Genomic DNA, 25929 nt, shown 5'->3' on the forward strand with positions numbered 1-25929 from the left:
AATTACTGCATTTGCTTGGTCTACTGCATTTGCTTGACCAACAGAAGTGGTACTAATTACTGCATTTGCTAAGTCTAATAGAAGTGGTACAAATTACTGCATTTGCTTGGTCTAACAGAAGTGGTGCTAATTAAGTAATTGCAAAATTGATGAAACCAAAACCTTTCATGTTGATACAGAACACCTTTCATGTTGATTCACACAAGTTTCATGTCTGACCATCATAATATGCCTAATTAATCGTAGCTAAGGATTGTTTATGTGAAAAAGAGGTAGCGTTTACGTGCTCCTGCAATGTAACACCATTGATGTAACCTTATCTACAAGTATTGCTCAAATGCTCCCTGCGCTTTAGTGTTTCTGTGCATGTTCACTTGCTATGTTGGATGAGTTGATGATGGATAACATTCTGGAAAAGTTCTATTGTCTCTTTTACAGGGATTTCAATTAAAACAGAATCCTGCATTTTTATCTGAGCATTTTGCAATTTTGTCACTTTTGACTCTTCCAAATTAACTTCCTTGCATCATTTTGATGCAAATGTTACCATGAAACTAACATAAAATGTATGTTTTATTATAGAAAAAGTTGTTTTTTAGTTAAGCAAGATATACTAAAAGTTATACAAAGCTATATTTGTAGAGCAATCAAATAATATCCACAAACAAAATATCTAGTGTTTAGTATTTTGACCCCTGAAAAGTTCATTTGACCCCTTAAAATTTCAAGCACAGGGTCATTTGACTACCCGTTTTCAAAAACTATTGAAATCTCTGCATTTAACAACAAATGACCGATCACTAATAACAACTATGGTCTTTGAAAATGAAAGGTATAGTTTACATAAAAAAATTGACTAAAACCTTCTGTTTACTTAATAAAAAAAAATTGAAATGTGATTAATAAACACTTTTTGTGTCCAAGTGGGGTCATTTATATTAGCTAAAATGTTTATAATTTAGATAGTGTTGTTAACAAATAATCTTTTTTACAAAACACAGATACTTTCTAATTGTAAACACTCCAACAAAATATGTCCCCAATTTAAAGATAATTATTTAAAATTTCATTTCATGCATGTACCACCTTGGCGAAATGTTGTTCATGATTTCATGAACATTTCAAGCCAATCAGGAATTGTTGATGAACCATTCTCAAAAAGTTCCTGATCTTGGTTCATGAACTTTTGGACATGAACTGTTCTTAAGACGCGTTCATGAACAGTTTATGAATTTTTGTTGAACACTTCAAAGTTCATGAACAGTTCTTCATCTAACCATAAATACTTAGTAATGAACATTTCATTAACAATTATTTCTGATGACTTTTTTGAGACAGACTTTGAGGATCCATCATGAATAATTCATGAATTCCTTTGTGCTACATGTTTCATAAATATTTTTGAAAGTAATATTGAAATGTCTAGCATACTAATCTTGTAGATATGTGAAACCTGTGAAGTTAGTATGAATATGCATAGTATTTTCACCAGTGTATGTAAGAATTTTAAGAACATTTGTACAAGAACTGTTCAAGAACTGCCTTCAGGAACAGTTCAATAACTTTTTAAGGACCTTTCCTGTTCTTGAATTATTCTTTAACTATTCTTGAACACTTTAAGAACTGTTTTTAACAACATGTTTCCTTCTGATGTTCTTAAACAGGTCTACACAATGTTTTTGAACATATGATGGACTTTTTAAGAATCCAATATGTTCTTAAAAGGATCTGTCATTGTTCTTGGAAGACTTAAAAGACAAGTTTAAGAACGTTTTAAGGACATCTTATTTCAAGAACAGTTTAAGATGATATCAAGAACTCAAACATGTACATAGCATTGCTGTTTTTACAAAGGAAGAATATTGTGTGCACAGGAAGTTGAAACGGAAGGCACATGGTTTATGTTATATTTGAAAATGTAAGTCTTTAATAAATTACCGGCTGAACTGATCAGCCATTGGTTCCATTTCAAGTTCTTTGCCACTGTAAGTGTAACCATTTCAGGGAAACCATTGATTAGTAAATGATTCTTGAACTGAAAATGAAACTATTCAAAATCTTTTTAATACATGAATTATTCATGAACATATAGTGCAAAGTTGTATTATGAAATTTAAAGAGTATTATCAAACCACTTGTATCTCAGTTATAAGTGTAATATTTAAATTATTGTTATATGTTGCTATCAATATGTTAAGTGCTAATACAAGACTTGTTTCTTCTTACCCTGACCTGTTTGTTGAGCTTTGGTAACACTTATGATAACCTTTGCATAAATTGACAAATTCTTGTTCATGAATAGTTCAAGAACACTTCATGCCACCTCAGTTTATGAACTCTTGAAGAACTATGGTTCATGAACTATTCACTGACAGTCCATGAACAGAAAATGAGCCATTGAAAAATAAAAGAAAAATGTTCATGAACTGTTCACGATCAGCAAAACCCTGAAGATTTTTTCAAAAATTGTGTTGTTCATGAACTGTTCAAGAACACTTCATGTCATTGGTGTTCATGAATAGTTCATGAACATTTCATGCCATACTGGTTCAAAAATAGTTCATGAACACTTCATGCCATAAGGGTTCAAGAATAGTTCATGAACACTTCATGCCATTAGGTTTCAATAATATTTCATGAACACTTCATGCCATTAGTGTTCATGAACAGTTCATGAACTAAAATTTCAAGAACATTTCACAGACTTGGCTCATTTTCTGTTCACTGACTATTCATGAACAATTCATGAACTCAGTTCACGAACAGTTCATGAACAGTTCACGAATTATTCGTGAACTGCAGAACAACATTTCGCAGGGGCAATATCATTCAAAAGAAAAGAAATCTTTTAAGAAAATTATCTTTCAAGAAATAAATTGATATCTTAAAAGAATGAAACCTTGTCTTGCAGTTTCACTTAAATTATATGTAAATAAAGGCTCTTTTATTTTAAATCTGGCTATGGCCTCTCCGAGTTTTATAACACCGTATCAGGTATCATTTTATTCTCCATTAATGAAATATTTACTCGGATTTGGAATGTTATCAGATTGGATTGCATGTCTGGTTGGAATAAAAATCGAGTCAAAGGACCATAAGAGCTCCCTGTGTGTTGTTCTCTTCAATAAATGTTGATACTCCTGTAGTGGCAATTCAGAACTAGCTTTACCCATGTTGAATACTTTAAAATCATCTCTGCTCATTTCTGTGATTATTAAAAATGCGTTATACAATTACAAAAACACTTTATGGTTTCCTGTTATAAATTAGTATGCATGGTATAAGTAGGGTTTTACCCATGTTCTTTATTTGAAAAGTGTAAGGCAATATGTATGGTTTTAAGCATATTTACAATATGAATGAAACATTCCATAAAACCAGAAAGCGTCATCCCTGATTAATGTCTGTGCACACTGCACAATCTAATCTGGAATGACACTTTACTTAAATTATCAATGTATTAAGCCCAGTTTTTCTAGAAAGCCTCACAATTTTTATGTAATATCTAATTATAATACCTGTTATTTCCTTTTATTCATGGTTTCGAATCAAGTTCATGTAAACATTATTTAAGAAAACGTAGCAGGTCAATATTATAGTGCTATGTCTAAATTAATAGGAACATTTTACCATTATTTTGAGTCTATGCCAATATTTTCTGGCTAACATATTGTATAGCACTTTTGGGACCATTAATTACTTAGCACTTTATGGTGTAGAAATGCCTGCATTTCTTTAGTTTTAGCGACTATTTGACGCCTGTTGTTGTATATTACACATTTTCACATGATAACATTGGCAATGGCATGAGTAAAGCCGTTTATTACTCACTGAAGACTTCCCTATTCCAGTATTTACTTCCTCTGGCGTATATCTCGATTGTCTGTTTTTACAAGAACTGACTTAAGTCTTGTTTGCCAAAAATGTTGATAAGTGGTTTTGACTAAAGTTTGGAATTGTTTTTGGTGTGTTTTTTGTTGCTGAAAAATACTTAAAATTATGAATAAAAATGTTTTTAATATTATATTGAATTATGTTAAAATTATAGAGCTTATGAAAGAGATTGAACTAAAAGTTTGTTTATGTGTTTAAAAAGTTATTTATTTTATTTATTTTTTTTGACACCTTTATTGGGTCTCGATTGGTCATTGTTGGCTTAGGTACTACTTAAATGTACCCCGGGTACTCTTACGTATACTTACATGTACCCCGGGTACAGTAAATATACTAAAACGTACTCGGGAATTTTAACGCTAATTTTAACGCTAAATCGGTTGTTGTCTATTTTCTTAAAATTAATTATGTTAACATTTATGTCAATTTTCTGTTAAATGGCCTCTATATTATAAATACTCATACTCAGAAAGAATGTTGATGCACTTTTAGCTCGACTATAATATATGAAATATATATAGTGGAGCTATCCTACTCACCCCGGCGTCAGCGTTAGCGTTCACGTTCGCGTTAGTGTTGGCGTTAGCGTGCAAATGTTAAAGTTTGCGTACTACCCCAAATATTTCCAATGTCCCTTGACATATTGCTTTCATAATTTGCATGCTTGTTTACCATCATGACCCCAACCTATAAACAAGAGCAGACAACTGTATCAAGCATTTAGACAGAATTATTGCTCCTTTTATACTTAGAATATGCATATTATTGATAAATCTATGTTAAAGTTTGCGTACTACCCCAAATATTTCCAATGTCTCTAAATGACATATTGCTTTCATATTTTGCATACTTGTTTACCATCATGACCCCAACCTATAAACAAGAGCAGACAACTGTATCAAGCATTTTGACAGAATTATTGCCCTTTTTATACTTAGAATATGCATATTATTGATAACGTTTGCGTACTACCCCAAATATTTCCTGTGTTCCTTGACATATTGCTTTCATATTTTGCATACTTGTTTACCATCATGACCCCAACCTACAAACAAGAGCAGACAACTGTATCAAGCATTTTGACAGAATTATTGCCCCTTTTGTACTTTGATAATTGAACGTTTTGCTTACATTGCCATAACTTCTTTATTTATGATCAGATTTTATTAATACTTTCACAAAAAAACACTTACCTGAATAACACAATGGATTCCACCCAAACAATACCCCACGCCCCAACCCAGAATCATTGCCCCCTCCCCCCACCTCCCCCCCCCCAAAAATAAATTGTTTTCCCTTTTTTATTTTTTAAAGATCATCTTATAAATGACCACACCCCACATTAAACCCCCCTCTCAACCCCCCCCCCCATACCCCCCCATTTTTTTTTTCCTTTTTTTATTTTTGAAAGATCGTCTTATAAATGACAACACTCCACATTATACCCCCCTCTAAACCCCCCCTACCCCCCCCCAAAATTTTTTTTTTTTTTTTCCTTTTTTTACTTTTGAAAAATCGTCTAATAAATTATTGAATATGAACAATTTCTCCATGATGGCTTACGTTATACTGTCAAGCACTTGAATAGTCGAGCGCGCTGTCATCTGACAGCTCTTGTTTAAAATAGAAGTTTGTTTATCGTTTTAAGGCAATCAGTAGCACATTTTACGACATCAGATTTTGGGCTGGAATACAACTCGGGTACAGTCTTTAAATATCGACCGGGTACGTTTAAGTATATTAACTTAACCGTACCCAGGGTACATGTAACTATACTCAAGAGTACCCGGGGTACATCTAAGTAGTACCCGAGCCGACAATGACCAATCGAGCTTTATTGGGTGAATTAAAAATACACTTTAACTCTTTCAGTGCTGGAACTTTATTTTTAAGGCCTTTGCAAACAGTTTAGATCCAGCTGAGACACCACAGAATAAGGCATCTCATCAGGATCCAAACTGTTCGCTATTCTGATAGTATTCTTTGAAAAAAAAATTGAAGTAAATGCTAATTTTAGAAATTCAGCAGACGACATTCTAGCAGACGACAAATTTCCCAGCATGCAAAGGGTTATGAGATTGGGAATGGGGCTGACTTTGGATCCAAATTTGACCCATTTACACCTAGTGGACTCTCCCATCCTTCTAAATTGGATCAATTTATTTCCAAAATTAGCATGTCTAATATACTTATTTATATATTTTAAGAATGTTTCTTACAGAAATTCCTTCAAGCAAACAGCGCAGACCCTGATGAGACGCCGCATCATGCGGTGTCTCATCTGGGTCTACGCTGTTTGCCATTAGGCCTTTTTTCTAGACGCTAGGCATAAATGGGTTTATATGTATTATAATTAATTCTTTGACCTGTTTATCTCTGACCGTAGTCTTGGTGAAATAAAATCTGGTGTTTACATTTATGAATTTATGAATATATAAAGCTACCATGGCTGTATAATGCACTGTTTATTTGTATTTCTGAATGGTTCATGACCCATGAAACATGATTTGTATGAATCAGGAATGAAAGATAGTAGCCATAAAAACTGTAGTAGCCCCATAAATGGTCAGATAGGGAGCATGACCTTTCTACTGACTGATGGGTGGAATTGTGTGGCGATTATTTATGGGTCAGGAGCAATGGAAACACTATACTATAAAGGGTCAAATGGCAGACACCCGACATCTGTGGCACGCTTTAATTGCTCTGAAATGTAACCTTAATGGACTTCTTAAATGGTGGCCCATCAAACTAGACTGGGACGCATTGACTGTGGATGATTTACGAATTAAAGCAGAATAAATTTCACTTTGTGTTGTTCAAATTTATTTAAATATTGGTTTTATTATCGTAGATAACAAATGAAACGTAATTTATTTATTTATTTTTTTAAACAGAACGATATGAAAATTTTCTATGACATCATTATACGCAGTGAAATTTTACTTGTCATTAGAAAAAACAGAGATAATATAAGTTGTGCTCCGGGAAAACGGGGCGTAATACGTATGTGTTCGTTAGTGTTTCCCAACATTTTCTGCTTTTATGGAACTTTCAGTTAAAGGATTTTTTTCCTTATCAAAAATCCAGTTTAGGCCGTAAGAGCCCTCCCCAATTAGCAAAGTTTCCCCAGAGCTCAATTTTACTGGTCCTTAGAAAAACATAGAATATATTTCTAGTGTGGAATTAAAATTATCAGGGTTCACAGTGCAAGCCATAAGCCACATGCCTGTTCTGGAGCCTCAGTTTCTGTTTCAAATTACAGAATTAACCCTTAAAGCGCTGGAGCTGAATTTTAAAGGCCTTTGCAAACAGTTTGGATCCAGATGCGACGCCACAGAACGTGGCGTCTCATCAGGATCCAAACTGTTTGCTATTCTGATAGTATTCTTTGAAAAAAATCGAAGAAAATGCTAATTTTAGAAATTCAGCAGACAACATTTTAGCAGATGACAAATTTCCCAGCATGCAAAGGGTTAAGTATTAAATTGAAGGTAATATTTTTCAATTAGTTAATAGCCCTCCCACCTTGTTTTGCCCTTAATTTGACTTTAATTGATGAAATATCTAGCTATAATATATTGTTTTACATCATTTTTGTTGATGTCTTGTTATTTTGATTCAATTAAAAGTCAGTGTTGATTTCTCGCTTCAAAGGCATCATTTGTTTACACCTTGGAATGTTAATTAATGCTGATTAACCCTGATTGATCAATTGCTGCTCAATGGTTGAGATGGTGAATTATGAAATGCTATGAAAACTGTTTCGTAATTATAATAGCATTGCATGGTGTTGTTTAGGTTTTTGATGGTGGATGAAAAATGGATTACCTAATACACTGTAATCTAATGCATTTATTTTTTCTCCTGAAAATGATGGATGAAGATTCAGCTTTATGTAAGTAAAATAATGTTGTTGTGACATTTTTGTATTCGGTTGATAGCTTTTTAAATGAATAAGTTTGCAGGGGTTTTTCTGCCTATTTTGGGAAAAGGAGTCTGACCAAATTGGGAATTTTTTATGGACAAAATTGGCCATTTTGGGAATTTTTGCTTCAATGATAGGCTCATGTGGGAAAAAATTGTGAATTTATCATGCTTAAATAATTCAGTTGTTTAACAAATAAATTTGTTTTTATTTGTTATTTTGTCTTCTTTATATAAACAGATGCAATATTGGGCATGTTTAACATTAATTCAAGTACTGCAGTTTTGTTTTTCAGTTACAGTTACACTCTGAGATAAGAACTGAACAGTCAAAACCTTATAGCAGATATTTTTTACCAAAACAAACACTGGTTAGTCACACAAGTTATAAGACACTTCATTCTTAAAAAAAAAAAAAAAAAAAAAAAAAAATTGTTTTTTTTTCTTTTTGAAATTGGGATTTTTTTTTTTAATTTCGGTTTGGGATTGGGTCCGTTTGCTTTGGGAGTGCCCTTCGTTTTCCGGAGATGGCACTTTCCGCTTTTATTGCATTTTTTCTTAAAATGAAGTCTTTTCTTATTTAAATAAAAATCAGAGAGTGTATTTCCTGATAAGCCTGTGCAGCATGCACACGCTAATCTTGAACGACGTTTTAAGCACATGCATTAAGCCCTGTTTTCCCGGAGTGAGACTCACTTTATTTTGTATGAAATGTTGAAATGAATATGTAGGATACCATTTCCTAAAATAAACAATGTTTCCATTGTAAATAACTGACAATCTAAAGATTAAAATCAGATCTAAATATCTGCTTTCAATCTGTAAGAAAACCTGTGGTAGGTAGGAAGATTTCATGAAAGTAACAGAGATTGGATATCTGTCAGCAATGAAAATTTGTTGTTAAATCTGACACTTAAAACTGTTGATGGTAGGGGAGCTGTTGATGGTAGGGGAGCAGACTTTGCCATGTCATAGATAGGGCATCATCTATTAGCAGCTTTAAAAGCCAATGCCCAACAGTATATAGGCTAGATTATACCCAATTTGATTATTTGAGATGAGTCATGAAGTATAAGTGTCTGGTTAGGCTCACCTTTATCTGTGAGTTATGAATGAATTAGTTTAGTTATCAAAATATATCAGCGGCAGTAATCAGGAGTAATTCATTAGGTGATAAAACATGTGGTCCGGATTTGAGATTGTTTGAACTATCAACGATAAGATTAAGGTGTTGAAAAATAGCAAAAATGCGTGTAAATGTACTTAATGCAATCCATACTATGTCTTGATGCATATTTTGTAGAAAAGTGGTTAAGTTACATTGGAGATTTTAAAATCTTTCAGCACTTTAAATAGGGAAAATTTATACAGAAAAAAATACCATAATAACAGTTTAAAATGTTTGTTAGAAACTAAGTTTGAAATCCGCTTAAAGTAAGACTTCTGGATTCACACTTTTACAAGAAAAATATTTAGTAAAGAACATGATTGAAGTAACAAGATTTACTTTGCTTGAATGTTTAGTTAAAAGCTTTTCTTGTCGAAGCATGATGTCAAATCATGTCTCGTTTACAATAGGCTCCGCAATGTTGTTTTCACCATGTTGGCAATGGGGCCACGTCCCTTTGGATTGGGAAAAATTGCGGTGTTTTGACTAAAATTGGAAAAAAATGAATGTGGTTGTTTTGCTAACAAATGCTTCACAGAATGAAAGTGTTTCAATACTACACTTATTTAAGTTCAACTTATAGAGCTGGATTGGAAGTAATTTCATAGACTTTTTTTTAAAAACCTTCAATTTCAATTTTGGGAATTTTTAGGCTCACTTTAGGGTTTTTTAAATTTTTATCCATTGGGAATGGTGCCAGATTTGAAACCCAAAAAATCACGACTCCCTATGGTGACCCTCTTGGTAAACACAGTTGCTTGATAGTGGAAATGTGCCGTGCTCTGTGAAAAGGGGCTTTACTGCATAAAACATGTGCGTAAAGTGTCAGATTAGCCTGATATTTTTCTTTTAAAGAAAGTCTTATCTTAGCAAGTTTATCTAGTTTAGGCAGAATTAGGGTTGTTGCTGTTCTAAGCCTGTGGGGACTGCGCAGGCTATTCTGGGTTGACACTTTATGAACATGCAGTAAACCCCCTTTTCAGAGAGCATGTCTCAAATGCATCATTTTGTCAGGAATGGAATTCCTTGCGAAACTTTCATGGAACTGTTCATGAGCAATAAATGACTGATGTGTTCATGAACTTAACCTTAAGTGCATGATTTCATCAACTAAAGTGAATGATATAGTGGGCTTAATTGCAAAAATTGTTCATGAACTATAACAAGTCTATTTCATGAACTGGGTTATTTTCAAGAAATGTTAATGAACCATAGTAAGTGTATTTCATGAACTTGTTCATGAACCTGTTTGTGATTTAGTTTGTGGTCTTCTTAATGAACTTTAGTCATACATTGTTCAATCGGAGTACAAAAGAAATACATTGGTCCTAATTGTACATTGTATTATATATTGCATTATATGTGTCTTGTTCTGAGAAAACTGGGCTTAATTCATGTGTGTAAAGTGTCATCCCAGATTAGCCCGTGCAGTCCGCACAGGCTAATCAGTGACGACACTTTCCGCTTTTATGGTATTTTTAGTTTCAAGGAAGTCCCTCCTTACCGAAAATCAAGTTTAGGCGTAAAGTGTTGTCTCTGATTAGCCTGTGCGGACTGCACAGGCTAATCTGGAATGACACTTTATGCACATGTATAATGCCCAGTTTTATCAGAACAAGACACATATAATATACTTGAAATTAAGTCTAAAATAATTGGGCCGTGCTCTGTGAAAAGGGGTTTTAATGCATGTTCATAAAGTGTTGTCCCAGATTAGCCTGTGCAGTCTGCACAGGCTAATCAGGGACAACACTTTACGCTTAAACTGGATTTTTGCTAAGAAGAGACTTTCTTTAAACAAAGAATACCATAAAAGCGGAAATTCTCGTCCCTGATTACCCTGTGTGGACTGCACAGGCTAATTTGGGACAACAATTTACGCACATTCATTAAACTCCCTTTTAACAGAGCACGGCTAAATTATATATTGAAACCTCTTTTGTTGATTGCATGCAACATAGTCAGATTTTCATGTTGTGAACGCTGCAAAAATACTATTCCAACATTTGCAATCAGGTCAAATTTTTAATGGAAGAGAGTGGATGGGTTAAATTCAGCGTGAGGTTCCAAGAAATTAAGTCTTCATTCTCCGATGATTTCTGGGGTTGTCGGAAAGCTTGTTTCATTAGAATCAAGCTTTTGTAGGATAGAGGGCTGATCATATTTTGTGACCTTCCCTACATGTTAATGAGCCGAGAAGATTATATAGGTCCCTTATAATAACGGTGTAATAAGAAATTCTGTACGGATGAAGGAATCCACTGAGATTATGAGTATTATGCTCTGTTGAATCTTTTTTTGTGGCGCTGTCTAAATATCTCATAGTTTGTGGTTTGAGTTCAGAGCAAATGCAAAGGCTGCCTGCATGCAATATGTCATAGATAAATGTGTTTATTGGTACTTACATTTTATGCAAACAAGATACTTCAAGTTTTCAGTTTCAATTTAATATGAGGGGGCCGCTCTGCGAAAATAGGGCTTTATACATATGGGCTGTGCTCTGTGAAAAGGGCTTTTAATGCATGTGCGTGAAGTGTTGTCCCAGATAAGCCTGTGCAGTCTGCACAGGCTAATCAGTGTCGACACTTTCCAATTTTATTATACGTTTTGTTTCAAGAAGTCTCTTCTTAGCAAAAATCCAGTTTAGGTGGAAAGTGTAGTCCTTGTTTAGCCTGTGTGGATTGCACAGGCTTATCTGGGACGACACTTTACGCACATGCATTAAACCCCTTTTTCACAGAGCACGGCTCATATGCATATGATGAATTAGTGCCAAAATGATTTGAACCTTGTTGGGCCTCACTGTAAAGCAAAATGTCAAGGTCAAAAGGTAAAGGTCAAAAGGTCAAGTTATAATCTTCTATTTATTATACCACACAATTTTAGTTTTATAAATGAAGAAGAACTTCTTACAAACTGATTAGTTTTCTGGGAAATAAAAACATGTGTTCATGTGTTAGAAACAGGGCCATGTTAATTATGAACATAATATGTAACAAAAGCTATATGAGTAGTTAATGTCTATCAAATTAAAAATCAAAATGAATCAATATGATTCATTTATGTTTGCTACTTTAAATGTGTTAACGAAAAAAGAAGTTGAACAGAAAATGTTAATAAGATATACGATACAATAAAATTGTTTTAATTCAATTTAAAGAGTGCACAATTTCAATATTCGTTTGCAAGCCTTTAGAGGACTCAGAGAAGTGTTATGTGTAATCTGAGTCATCTAGATGGATGCGAAAATAGCATGTCACCATGGGTTTAGAGGGGGGTATTGTTTAGCTGAGACCCTCTTTAGTGGGTAATGTATGTCCGATTTATGTAAAACATATTTTGTCATTAGGGCAGTGGACGTCGACTCTGATTTCCCGAATAAAGTGTCGGAGCAGTCTCCTCTAAGGCTCTTAATTTAAATCATTTTCTGTTGTGTCTCTTGTATTTGCTTACTTATAATGAGGGACGATATTTTTGTGGAATTTTTTATTTAACCCTTTCCTGACTAAGAAGCGAAGTGGAAATGGCTTTTGCAACCAGCATAAAACAAGAACAGCCTGCAAGCAACTCGCAGTCTGTTCAGGCTTTATGCTGTTTGCTGCTCATCAGTAACTGGTAATGAAGCCTTTAAAACTTGAATTTTGTAAGAATTAGGTATTAAATTAAATGAAACTATGTGAGGGACTGCAATGCGTCAAAATCTAAGTGGGAAAGGGTTTATTTAAGTCATTTCCTGATGTGTCTCTAATGTAATTGCTGCCTAATCAGGTACAACACTTTTTGTGGAATTTTCTGTTCAAAGAAAGAAGCTTCTAATTCAAAAGCCAGTCTATGCGGAAAGGGTCGTCCCAGATTAGTCTGTGCCAACTGCACAGGCATGGGTAAATCAGGGACGACACTTTAAACACACTGATTTAAAGCCTGTTTTTTCCAGAGCAAGTCAGACTCGATGAGTGTTTTTTTTCAAAGTGACACTTGATTTTAATTCTATATTAATTCAGTTATATTGTTGCAATGATTTGAGGAAATTTAATGTTTGTTTAACTTCCCCCTATTGCTGTTGTTGTTATGATTTGTATATACCTTAGTGTATCTTTTGTTCCATTTGTTACTCAGTTCATTGTGTTGCAGTGATAGAAAATTAGAAAATCATAATTATTTTAAATCAGAATTCCTTAAGCATTAATTAACTGTGTTTTTTCACAACTTCATTTATAATGCATTTTTACTTGTTGTATTTGTTCATCTTGACAAATTTCAAGTGAATTGAAACTTGCATTACTAAATGCATATCGTAAATGTAATTTACTTCCAAACTGGATGTTTCATTTGATTTTTTTTATCCTCAAATTATCATGAGATATTTTATAACAAGAATACATGCAAAACAAAAAATTGACAGTTTTCTTTCAAGAAAAAACAACAAAAACATCTACTTTCGAAATTGTTGTCTTATTCCAAATTCATATAATACAATGTTCAAAACAGATACCTGTTAATGTGATCTGAGTGTAATATTGCTTCTGTATATCACTTTTGAGGCAGTTAAAACAACTTACTTAATGCAGGTAACTCCTTACATTCTTTTTGATATTATTAACTCATGAATTGACATTTTATAAAAAAAATATTGACATTCTGCCATGTAAGGCTGCAGTAAATGTCTCTTATTAAAAGCAACTCAACTGTCTGTTATAGCTACAAATTGACAAAACGTCAATAAAGGTTGTACAAACAACTTTAAGCCAGCAAACTGCTAAATTTTCATAAATGTACTAAGCATAATGGTGGCTCTTACTTAATCTAATGAAGCGGTAATAATTAGTCTGGACATTTTTATGGGACTTTGGGATTTATTGGTGGACTGACGGACATTTTATGCCAAGTTTTATGCCTTTTATTTTGGGTTTAAATGACATAAATAGTTCTGTATTGTGTATCGGAGGGGAGGGGGGAGGGTTGTATTAAAGACAACCTAGTGTCCTACATTTGCGATAAGAGTGGTGTAAACAGTGTAAACATTAACGACAGAATGAATGGAGAACGATTGTGAATGAAAGTGATAAACATAACAGATGGCCACAAAGAAGATTTTGATGCAAATTCGAATATTTCTTCATAATGTTCAGATTGGATTGCTGTGATTCAAATGTCTCGCAAGTGGTAATGGCAAAGGAGTTGAAATATTTGAAATTTTAATGAGTGTTTCATGGTTATGTGAAATAACAGTGTTTCGGTCTAGACTGTGTCAGGAAAATTTAGTGGAGTTGACAAAAATATGTGTTTTTTGAAATTGTAAGAGTTCAACAACAAAATTAAAAATATAAACTTTTGAAAAGCTGATGGTAAGGTTGTGAACATTTGCTTCAGCTTGTTAAGGGTGTTAAAAATTATTTCTGGGAAAGACATTTTGTTATTGTTATAATTTTTCTTTCATTTAAAGTTCCTGATGAAAATGGATTATACATCTGTAAATTAAGGTTTTATTTGACATTTTTTTACTATCCTGCTAAGACACAAGGTCGCCGTGGTATAATGGATATGGTGCCTGCCTAGCAAACGGGAGGTCACGGGTTCGATCCCTACTGAGGGAGCGTTCTTTAATTCTTTAGCGTTCTCCCGAAAGACGTCAAGTACTCAGGTTCTAGGCCCAGGAAACTGGTTCGATGCTTTTCAATAAGCCTGAGGCTTTGGATGCAATTGAGCTAAAATAAATAGGTTTAAACTAACACTCAAATTGTGCAATTATCGATACTTATGTTGCATTTATGAGTGTTTGATTATGCAATTGTTCTATTCTATTCTATTAAAATGCCTTGTCAACTAGTTATTGTGATAGTAAAACATATTTATTATCAGATCTGGTTATATAATTGACATTATCTAATTTCTGTTGAATTTTAATGAGCTGTGAAAGTGCCTTGAGGCTGTTTAAATGCTTTTAAAAGCCTGTTTATTGCTATCTTAAAATTGTGCTTAAATTATATTAACAAAAAAATGCATTTAATACTGAACAGTATGAGAGATTGAAAACACAAATCTTCTGAAGCTTTTGGTATGTACACTTAGTCTATATGTATCTTGCTCTGGCAAAATGGGGTTTAATGCATATGTGTAAAGTGTTGTCCCGGATTAGCCTGGGCAGCCCACACAGGCTAATGAGGAATGACACTTTCTGCTTTTACAGCGCCCTCACACTACTTTGGGGGAAGGGGTCCGCAGCCCTTAGGAGGGGGAATTTTCGCGGCGTTTCTCTTTTTGGGGGATTTTTTTACTTACTCTCTCATTATTACATTTGTACATGTTTGCACTATATTCATTGCATTTTTCATAATTTAGTATGTTTGAAAAGATTAAATTGAAATGGAATTGAGATATAATAATCATGAGACACATTTTTGTATTAAAAAAAACAAACAAAAAATATTATTATTTTTTTAGGGGGAATTTTTCCCCCCAAAAGGGGAAAAAAGTATACTTTTCAGCTGGGGGTCTGCCGCCGAAATTCGGAGGCAGATTTGATAGATTTAGGGCCCTGCTTTATGGTATTTTTCGTTTAAAAGCAGATCTCTTCTTAGCAAAACCCAGTTTATTTGGAAAGTGTCATCCCTATCAGCCTACGCAGACTGCACAGGCTTATCTGGGAAAACACAGTATACACACACTTTAAGCCCTGTTTTCCCAGAGCTCCACTCATATGATCACTAAGTGTTGTTCTTTATCAGATAGAGGAAAGTTGATTTCAAGTACATAGACATGAACATGTGTTTGAAGATTTAAGATGTGATATTTGTGCCTGTGTTTGCTTGTCAAAAATCTTGTAGGAACTGTCCACGTGAATTCAAGATCTCAAGTGGTTGACATACATGTATGTCTAAGATTTGTTATGAACGAGGAGACTTAAAGGGACCTTTTCATGTTTTAATAAATTGACGATTGAAAAAAAAAGTTTCACAATAAAATTTTGCAAATTTTGGTTGTAGTAATTTGCAAGGAAACGGTAACTATAACTGAGCATTTATCATGCGCTAAAATGTCCATTTTACGCATATTTTACTTTGTATTAGAGGATTGACTATAATTATAAAGTATACATTTCATGCACTTTAATGACAGCACTGATGGCCTAGTGGTATAAGTGGTAGACTTTTCCTTCAACGGTCAGTATATCGATTACATTTTTTTATTTTTTCATTTTTTTTTAAACTGGAACTTTTTTAGTTCCAATGTTTACATTAATCAATTAGATGACAAACTTCTAAGCATGCCAAAATCTGTGAAAAGGTCCCTTTAAGAATTTTAAAGCATTTATTTTATATGACACAGAACAATTTGATATTGAATATTAAATTTGACATGTCTGAGAGGGATAAGCACTTGAGCATTTAAAAATATGTGACACGGAACAATTTGATATTAAATTTGACCTCATATTAATGGATCATGGAGACAGTCAGGGTGTGATTGTTTTAAGTTTGGGATAACCGCCAAACCGGTTGAATTGCCAGTTGGTGGAATAAAAACATGATTTATTTGAAGACTGGTGCACTTTGAAGCCTTTAATCAAAGCCTATCTGCATGGAAATTACAGTGTGTTAACATCTGGCAGAAGAACAGAAAGAAATTTGTTTTTAATGTTCTACTTGTGAACCCTGAGGACCATGTCTCGGATATTCAGATCATTGAGGGTAAGTCACTGTTTTTGCTTATGTCTCGGATATTCAGATCATTGAGGGTAAGTCACTGTTCTTGCTTTAATCTTTCCCAGGAAAAGAGGCTCAACACAAATCTCAAAGATAATTATGCTCCCCCAAAAAAATTTGGGGGGAGCATATACGTGTAGTCGCCGCTTTGTCTGTCCGTCCGTGTGTCAGTGTCCGTCCATGCACAATTTTTGTCCTGGCTATTTCTCAGCAATTAATGACTGGAATTCAATTAAACTTTATGGGAAGCTTGATCATTATCAAGAGATGTGCATATTATCAGCGTGTTCTGGTCGGAGGATTTTTCACAGAGTTATGGCCCTTTGAAATTTTCCATTAACTGTACATATAGTGCAATTCTTGTCCCCCCGTCTACTAGACGTTTCCTTTTATCTGAATATATAGTGAAATATTATGACAAAAAAAACACTTTGGGGAGCATCACCCGTCTCCGACGTTTTCTTGTTTTTAATAGCCATATAAGTACTTCATTTATCATCCCTTAACAAACCAAAGAAAAGCAGTATAAAACACATACACATGTTACTGTAATAAATAAAACAATAATGCAAAAAATAAAAAATAAATCAACTTAATATATTGTAATTTATTGACATGTATTACGTACAAACTTGGAAAGATATATTTATAAATCTTAATTTACAAATAATAATTTTCACTTTAAACTGCCGTAGCTGATGGCATTTTGATATTTTATGACAGCTTTAGTTTAGCAAGGTATTGACTTGCCACTTTGAAACATCAATTAATAATCAATTCATCGATTGAACAATTATTAATCAACTTATCAATTTATATTAACATGTTCATGTCGCCACACGGTCTGTCATTTAGACGATACAATAATATTGATTGTCATATCAAGTACTTTAATGATACAATTTAAGTCCTCCTTTAATTAGTTTGGACTTGATAAATTGGTATTAATACAAGACAATGGGCGGTATTTAATGTAGATAACACAAATAAGCGACATAGGTCAAAGTTGTTGGACAAAGTCTGTGTCGTGCTTCAACATAAAAACAACATAATACATGCTAAATGATACAAACAAGCTTTCAGTATTAATTGTGACTGAATGATCTATCATTGTAATAAAATGGTATGATATGATGTCCACAAAAGAAAACAAACGTTGTTAAAATTGTTAACAACAATATTGGTTGTAAGGTGATGTGGAAATGCGGTTGTTCTAGATGTAGAACAACATTATTTTTATACATCATCGTTTTCTACTATCTACCTTTGTGGGCGGTAATTAAGGGTCAAACCAGTCTGTTTGCTGTCTTGTTTATGATATTTTAGGGCTAAAAGTGTGGTGCCAAAGTGGTCAAACTTGTTCATACTTAATTCTGTTTGTCTACACCACTTTATGCGGGTTCGGGTTGACGTCAATTGTGGACGCTGAAAGTATCACATATAATATAGAAAAGTTAAAGAGATACAATGTTTCATCAAATTTTAAAAATATTTATTTAAAAAATATTAAATGTATTGAGTATTAAATCTCAGATTCATTATGACATAATGCAAATGTCATCAGATTTCTCAAAAACCACATTCTTGGTTAATCTTTAATAAAGTTCTATATTGGTGGTTAATGTGGTTTGAATAGTTGTGGTAAGGATATATGCTTCTCCTTGATTACTCCTCTATTAGAAATATTTACAGTAATATTTAATGTCATATACTGATATTAAGTTACAACAGGTGTGTGTTGCTTTTAGGTGTGTTGTTGTGATTAGTATGACCATAGGCTAAGTGGTCAATGACTTTAGGTGACTCAGTGTGATTTGAGGGCCAATAAAAGCATCATTATGACAGATTTACTATCAAGATGGTAAGCTTTTTCAAGGTGTTTACATGAATTAATAATGCACTCATGAACTATTATGTAAATTAAGAAATGATATGTCATGAATATGTTAACACATTTTTTTAATGCGACCAAAGATTATTCTTTGAAAAATAATTACTGACTGTAATCTTATAGCTAAAATTCATATAATTTTAAATCAAATTTGTTAAATGACAAAGAGTCATTTTATGCTCATGCAATTGGTCCATAGCTAGGTCACATTTAGGTCAGAGTGAAGAAAAAGCTTTTGGCACTTATAAAGCCACGTTTTCTGAGCAATCTTTTAATCTTCGTCTGAGCATTTGCCCCAGTAATATATTGGTCACTGGGTCATTTGGTGTTGAATACCTGGTCACTACAGTTTACTTCCTTTACAATATGAACCATGTCATGCGAAAATGGGTCTTATGTCATATTGGACCAGAATTTCTCCAGACCAGCCTGCGCATTCACGCAGTCTTGTCAGAAGCTAGTTGTGGGCTATAAAGTCATGAAAGGTTTAAAAGCCTAATTAGTGTAGCTCCTGACTGGTGAGACTTTGCAAATGTCCAAGCTGGCCTGGAGCTTCGCTAACTGCATATTGCATAAGACCCATTTTCACATGACATGGTTCATATTTTAATGGTAGAGCCATCAGTGTCACCTTAGTTAGTTTCTTAATGTGCAAGATTTTTTTATGTGCTTATTGAGCATACCTCCTAGATGAAAATACCTGAAGGTTGTCTTCTTACTGTTGTGTTGTAGGATAATAGTTGGAAAAAATATAGTATTTTACCTGGGAAAAATTCTACAAGTTATATTTTATTTATCTCACCATTTACATCAATATGATGAATATTTTTGCTGAATTGGCATCCAAATTTTTCCTTGGAAATCTGCTGATTGAAACAATACTGAAAGTGTTAGTCTTTTTCTCACTATTTACGCCAATAAGATGGAAATTTCTGCTGATTTGACATCCAAATTTTTCCTTGAAAATCTGCCGATGGACAAAATGATAGCTTGTCACAAACTCGATTTTCCGATTGACCACTTTGGAACGTCATTATTAGGCATACTACCCTCGAGGAATCCACAACACGTCTTTATAAAGCACTTGCCACAAGAACTTCCTATCTCCTTGTTTTATTGTCTCGGCAGATTCAATTTTCTTTCAGAAATAAGGTTTTGTGGGAAGTTCTGCTGAGGGGGATATTTTCGGTTTTAAATATATACAATTTTGAATACAAATTATCATCAAGAGTGTCCATTCCCTAAGAATATATTCAGCTTTATGTCTCTAAAGCTTTTGTGGCCGCAGAGTCATTTGTTGCGGTAAATGAGTAGTAGATATTTTACCATAAGATTGTTCTTTTGAGAGCAATAAAGAAAGCAGAATCTCTCGTAAAAACTGACCCCTGTGACATTTTAAAGACGTAAACAGGGATAAAATGACACATTTGTATACAGTAGGCTTCAAATTGTCGTCTTGATCGAGCCTATAAGTGTTTTTTTCTTGAAACTGGCAGTTCCCATCACTGTCTGGTTGCTCAAGTCTTCAATGACCACTTTTTATTACAGACGTTAATTTTTGGATCAAGTATTTGTATGCTTATTTGCATACTTCTGGTAATAGTATTGCTTTTAAAATTAATGTTATTTTGGTCTGAAGTTAACAGAATGTAACCTTAACTGGCTGTTACAGTTTTTAGCATTTATGGACTGGTCCTGTTGTGTGCAATTGAGGCAGTCATAGTGTAATCTTTAGTTGTTAAGTTTTAAACCATAAGAAGCAGCCTGCCCAGGCAAAACGATGACCATGGTAGACCACGGTAGACCACGGTTATCGATCATGCTATCAGCTTAATCAAATTTTCCAATATGGCGCCGCTATTTCGACCTCAGGCCTCGTTGAAAATTCCCCAACACCTGGTTTTTAATGATAAATGCGACATACTTAATATTGTTTCCCATTTATTATTCTGGTACCAAAAGAAAGATCAGAGCTAATATTTTGTGATTTTTATGCGAAATCAAAAAAATAACATTACTTTTTGAAGAAACTTTCATAGACTTTTGGACTACTTATCGTCGCGTAGACTTAACATAGCACAATTTTGCGAATATCATCGGACACGTTTTTCATAGGTGAAGATAAATATATCAACATCATTAATATTCAAATAACCTTGTCAGGTCGCAAGTGTGTTGTAAACAATCAGGGGTCAGCGCAGATACTCGAAAATGCAGTAAACAAAGGAAATGGGACACAGATGTTCTACTTAAATCCAATAAGGATTGTTAAGCAGCGAATATAAATTAAAGATTATTAACCCTTTGCATGCTGGGAAATTTGTCGTCTGCTAAAATGTCGTCTGCTGAATTTCTAAAGTTAGCATTTTCTTCGATTTTTTTCAAACAATACTATCAGAATAGCAAACAGTTTGGATCCTGATGAGACGCCACGTTCTGTGGCGTCTCATCTGGATCCAAACTGTTTGCAAAGGCCTTTAAAATTCAGCTCCAGCGCTTTAAGGGTTAAAAGTTATATCATAATCAGAATAGAGGATATTTACCCGGTGTTCGGTGGAATATTGAATGTAATTAACAGGTGATCATAGAAAATGTATTTTTTCTATAATCAAGAGCTAATTAAAATGGACATTCTACCTTATCCAGCATATTTTCTTTTTATTTTATGCTTAAAATTGATTTTTAGTGGCGAATTTCACTGGCAAAATTACTTCATGACATAAAAAAACATCATTAAACTAACAGGGAAACAGTAAACATTCTCGATAATTTTAACTGTTAATTTTCACTGTTTGAAACAGTGAATTATCAGTTAAAATTCACTGATATTTCTCTATTATCCACCAGAAAGCATAAAATGAACTGTTTCAACATTAGTGTTTTAGTGCTGTCTATGGTGTCAGCAGACAGACAAGCACTTGACATTTAAATTTAAATCTTTCCAGGACTCGACTCGACATGTGTCAAAAGTATTAAAAAACCGTCAAGTTGAAGAGGTTTTGATAAATGACCGTTTAATTATATGCCCTTTTGTCTGCTCCTCTAACATTCATGAACATACACAGTTGTTTGCTTTCAACCACAGAACAGATGTTTGGAACACCATTCAACAATTTATCATATTTTTCTGATTAAAATGAAGCGAACAATTGAGGCCTTTATCTAGCACATGCATTTTCTTGCATTTCTGCTCATTTTCATTGATAAAGCATAACGGGAAAACATTTTTTGTCTCGGAACAGTTGATATGAATTTTTATGTCTTAAAGTCTGTTAATCAAATATATCCGTTTTGTCAATGGGGGGTTTGTTCTGAAATAATTACTTGGGTAGCTTTATTATAGAGATTAGCAAAGGTTTGTTGAAAATGCTTTAATATATGTGATGGTATCTGAATTAAATTGTTTAATAACAAATTTGCATTTGTGTGAAATTTTTGCTATTAATTGTACAGCATTGCAAGTTGAAAGGTGTGGTAAATAGTGTTGTCAGCAAGTTTATTGTATGAATGATATTTTGCTTTGAAACCAAGAAAAAGAATCGACAAAATAAAATGTTAAAAGGAATGCATGACTTATGTTAAGGTAACAAATGGTGTGATAGAAAATGAAAACTTGCTCCAACTAAATCTTATTGAGCCTTGCTTTTGGCAAATGGTGCTTAATGCATGTTCATAAAGTGTCGTCCCAGATTAGCCTGTGCAGTCACGGACGTCTCTTTGCGCTTTTAATGTATTTGTCATTGAAAGGAAGTCTATTCTTAGCAAAAATCCAGTTTAGGCGGAAAGTATTGTCCCTTATTAAACTGTGTGAACTGTACAGGCTTATATGGGCTTAACCCTTTCAGTGCTGGAACCAAGTTTTGAAGGCCTTTGCAAACAGTTTGGATCCCGATGAGACGCCACAGAACATGGCGTCTCATCAGGATCCAAACTGTTTGCTATTTTGATAGTGGTCTTTGAAAAAAAGTGAAGAAAATGCTGATTTTAGAAATTCAGTAGACAACATTTTAGCAGACGACAAATTTCCCAGCATGCAAAGGGTTAAATGGTACGACACTTAACCCAGAGTGAGGCTCAATTCAAGAAAGGTTTTTTGTTCTTGTATTCCACATTTTTTGACACTGACCTTATGTTATTTTATGAAGTTTAATAATCACTCCAATAAAAAAAGCCTCAGCACAGGAATATCAAACAATGGGTAGTTACTCTGTAAAAAATGAAAAAGAGTTACGGTTCTTGTGCTAAGAAATTCCTTTCATCAGTATATTGAGTTTTTTTTAAGGCTATATATTAGTTGTTATTTTACTGTGTGCTTTCGGGCATTTACGATGTGGTCTACAAGTTTTTGACCCTCCCTAAATCATTCACCACCAAGGTTTGGTAAAACCTTAGTAAATATATAAGTGTTCACTATTACTGTTTTGACAATTAATTCACTTGCATGTTTTTCTCAGTTGAAGCCCCAACACGATCAGTGAGGCTTGATGTACGACTTTGTTTGGATTGGACTCATACAGGATCAATTGTGGTTAATTATTCATTAAACTGCAGTAAAAATATTATTTGAATTAAAATTGATATGTTTTGAGCTTTTATCATTTTCTAATCTGTCTTACTGCAACTAGGCTTAAGTGGCTTTCTTTTATAATATCTAACAGTTTAATGGCAAAAATGTAGCAATTTAGTGAACTTATTACTGATGCTTGCAAGCTCAATGCTTTAAAATATCTTTAACATATTTTTATGCCCCCTTTCGAAGAAAAAGGGGCATATAGTGATCGGACTGTCCGTCCGTCTATCTGTCTGTCCATCTGTCTGTCCGTCTTTCCGTCTTTCCGTCACACTTTGCGTTTAGGTTTCGAAAAATGCTCATAACGTCTATGTCCCTTGAGATAATACCTTCATATTTGGTATGCATGTGCATATGGACAAGGCCTTTCCATACGCACAAAAATGTTGACCCCTGTGACCTTGACCTTTAACTTAGGGTCCGCCTTTAGGTTTTGAAATCTGCGTTTAGGTTTCGAAAAAAGCTCATAACTTATATCAAGCGTTTATAGGGGGCATAAGTCATCCTATGGTGACAGCTCTTGTTTGATATTATTATTTAGTATGTATCACTACCTGAGTCGTATGTTAACCCTTTCAGTGCGGGAACCGAATTTTGAAGGCCTTTGCAAACAGTTTGGATCCAGATGAGACGCCACAGAACGTGGCGTCTCATCAGGATCCAAACTGTTTGCTATTCTGATAGTATTCTTTGAAAAAAATCGAAGAAAATGCTAATTTTAGAAATTCTGCAGACGACATTTTAGCAGACGACAAATTTCCCAGCATGCAAAGGGTTAATGTTTGCAATAATAATAAATCTATTAAATCAACAAAGAGTAATTAATAAATATCAAGTTATTGCAAATCAAATATCAAAAGTGCTTTTATTGTATTTAAAGGTCTTGTGTTTTATATCTAAGTTTTTCCCAACGTGCTTTGACAATTTTCTAAGCAAGTATTATTTTTGGAAAAAACTTGTATTCTCTTTTACCAGAAATAGCATGTTTTAATACAGTCTCGTGGATGCAACAAATATAATAAATCATTTGGAGTATACAAACATTGTAGAAGAGCAATGTGTATTGCATTTAAAATAATAACTGAACAGAGTTCCCCCTGGCTCAATTCTTCTCTTTTGGTTTATATTATAAGTTTTAATGAAGAAAAAGTTGTAGCCAAATAAAGATTTAGTGCAATCTTTATACAAGTTTATTACACCTACTGATATAATAACAAGAACGTCTTATGTGAACCTCAATCTGGAAAAATGGGGCTTAATACATGTGTGTAGTTTCATTTCAGATTAGCCTGTGTGTAGTTTCATTCCAGATTAGCCTGTGTAGTTTTATTTCAGATTAGCCTGTGTGTAGTTTCATTCCAGATTAGCCTGTGCGTAGTTTCATCCCAGATTAGCCTGTGCGTAGTTTCATTCCAGAATAGCCTGTGCGTAGTTTCATTACAGATTAGCCTGTGTGTAGTTTCATTCCAGATTAGCATGTGCGTAGTTTCATTCCAGATTAGCCTGTGCATAGTTTCATTTCAGATTAGCCTGTGTAGTTTCATTCCAGATTAGCCTGTGCATAGTTTCATTTCAGATTAGCCTGTGCATAGTTTCATTCCAGATTAGCATGTGCATAGTTTCATTCCAGATTAGCCTGTGTGTAGTTTCATTCCAGATTAGCCTGTGCATAGTTTCATTTCAGATTAGCCTGTGTGTAGTTTCATTCCAGATTAGCCTGTGCATAGTTTCATCCCAGATTAGCCTGTGTATAGTTTCATTCCAGATTAGCCTGTGCATAGTTTCATTCCAGATTAGCCTGTGCCTAGTTTCATTCCAGATTAGCCTGTGCATAGTTTCATTCCAGATTAGCCTGTGCATAGTTTCATTAGAGATTAGCATGTGCATAGTTTCATTCCAGATTAGCCTGTGCATAGTTTCATTCCAGATTAGCCTGTGCATAGTTTCATTCTAGATTAGCCTGTGCATAGTTTCATTCCAGATTAGCCTGTGCATAGTTTCATTCTGGATTAGCCTGTGCATAGTTTCATTCCAGATTAGCCTGTGCATTGTTTCATTCTGGATTAGCATGTGCATAGTTTCATTCCAGATTAGCCTGTGCATAGTTTCATTCCAGATTAACCTGTGCTTAGTTTCATTCCAGATTAGCCTGTGCATAGTTTCATTCCAGATTAGCCTGTGTATAGTTTCATTACAGATTAGCATGTGCATAGTTTCATCCCAGATTAGCCTGTGCATAGTTTCATTCCAGATTAGCCTGTGCGTAGTTTCATTCCAGATTAGCCTGTGCATAGTTTCATTCCAGATTAGCATGTGCATAGTTTCATTCTGGATTAGCCTGTGCATAGTTTCATTCCAGATTAGCCTGTGCATAGTTTCATTCCAGATTAGCCTGTGCATAGTTTCATTCCAGATTAGCCTGTGCATAGTTTCATTCCAGATTAGCCTGTGCATAGTTTCATTTCAGATTAGCCTGTGCATAGTTTCATTCCAGATTAGCATGTGCCTAGTTTCATTCCAGATTAGCCTGTGCATAGTTTCATCCCAGATTAGCCTGTGTGTAGTTTCATTCCAGATTAGCCTGTGTATAGTTTCATCCCAGATTAGCCTGTGTGTAGTTTCATTCCAGATTAGCCTGTGCGTAGTTTCATTCCAGATTAGCCTGTGCATAGTTTCATTCCAGATTAGCATGTGCATAGTTTCATCCCAGATTAGCCTGTGCATAGTTTCATTCCAGAATAGCCTGTGCATAGTTTCATTCCAGATTAGCCTGTGC

At 34.1% G+C, this 25929-nt stretch overlaps 2 protein-coding genes across 7 annotated transcripts in view; both read left to right on the plus strand.

Annotated features, from left to right (window-relative positions):
* Positions 1-25929, plus strand: part of LOC127847297 (dnaJ homolog subfamily C member 7-like) — a 186099-nt gene that overhangs the window by 126821 nt on the left and 33349 nt on the right. The window lies entirely within an intron of this gene.
* LOC127847282 (microtubule-associated protein futsch-like) overlaps positions 1-25929 on the plus strand; it is a 114437-nt gene that overhangs the window by 31560 nt on the left and 56948 nt on the right. The window contains exons 1-2 of one of the 6 annotated variants that reach the window (XM_052379091.1): positions 14008-14334; positions 16316-16677. The exons of 3 other annotated variants lie outside the window; for them this stretch is intronic. In XM_052379091.1, coding sequence (XP_052235051.1) covers positions 16651-16677 — 27 coding nt within the window. In that variant the 5' untranslated portion in view covers positions 14008-14334; positions 16316-16650. Of the gene's footprint in view, positions 1-14007; positions 14335-15695; positions 16150-16315; positions 16678-25929 lie in introns of those variants that run through there. 2 more of the 6 variants (XM_052379093.1, XM_052379094.1) reach the window with 2 other exon arrangements.

This window comes from Dreissena polymorpha, chromosome 10 (assembly GCF_020536995.1).
Source record: "Dreissena polymorpha isolate Duluth1 chromosome 10, UMN_Dpol_1.0, whole genome shotgun sequence".
In the NCBI taxonomy this organism is placed as follows: Eukaryota; Metazoa; Mollusca; class Bivalvia; order Myida; family Dreissenidae; genus Dreissena; species Dreissena polymorpha.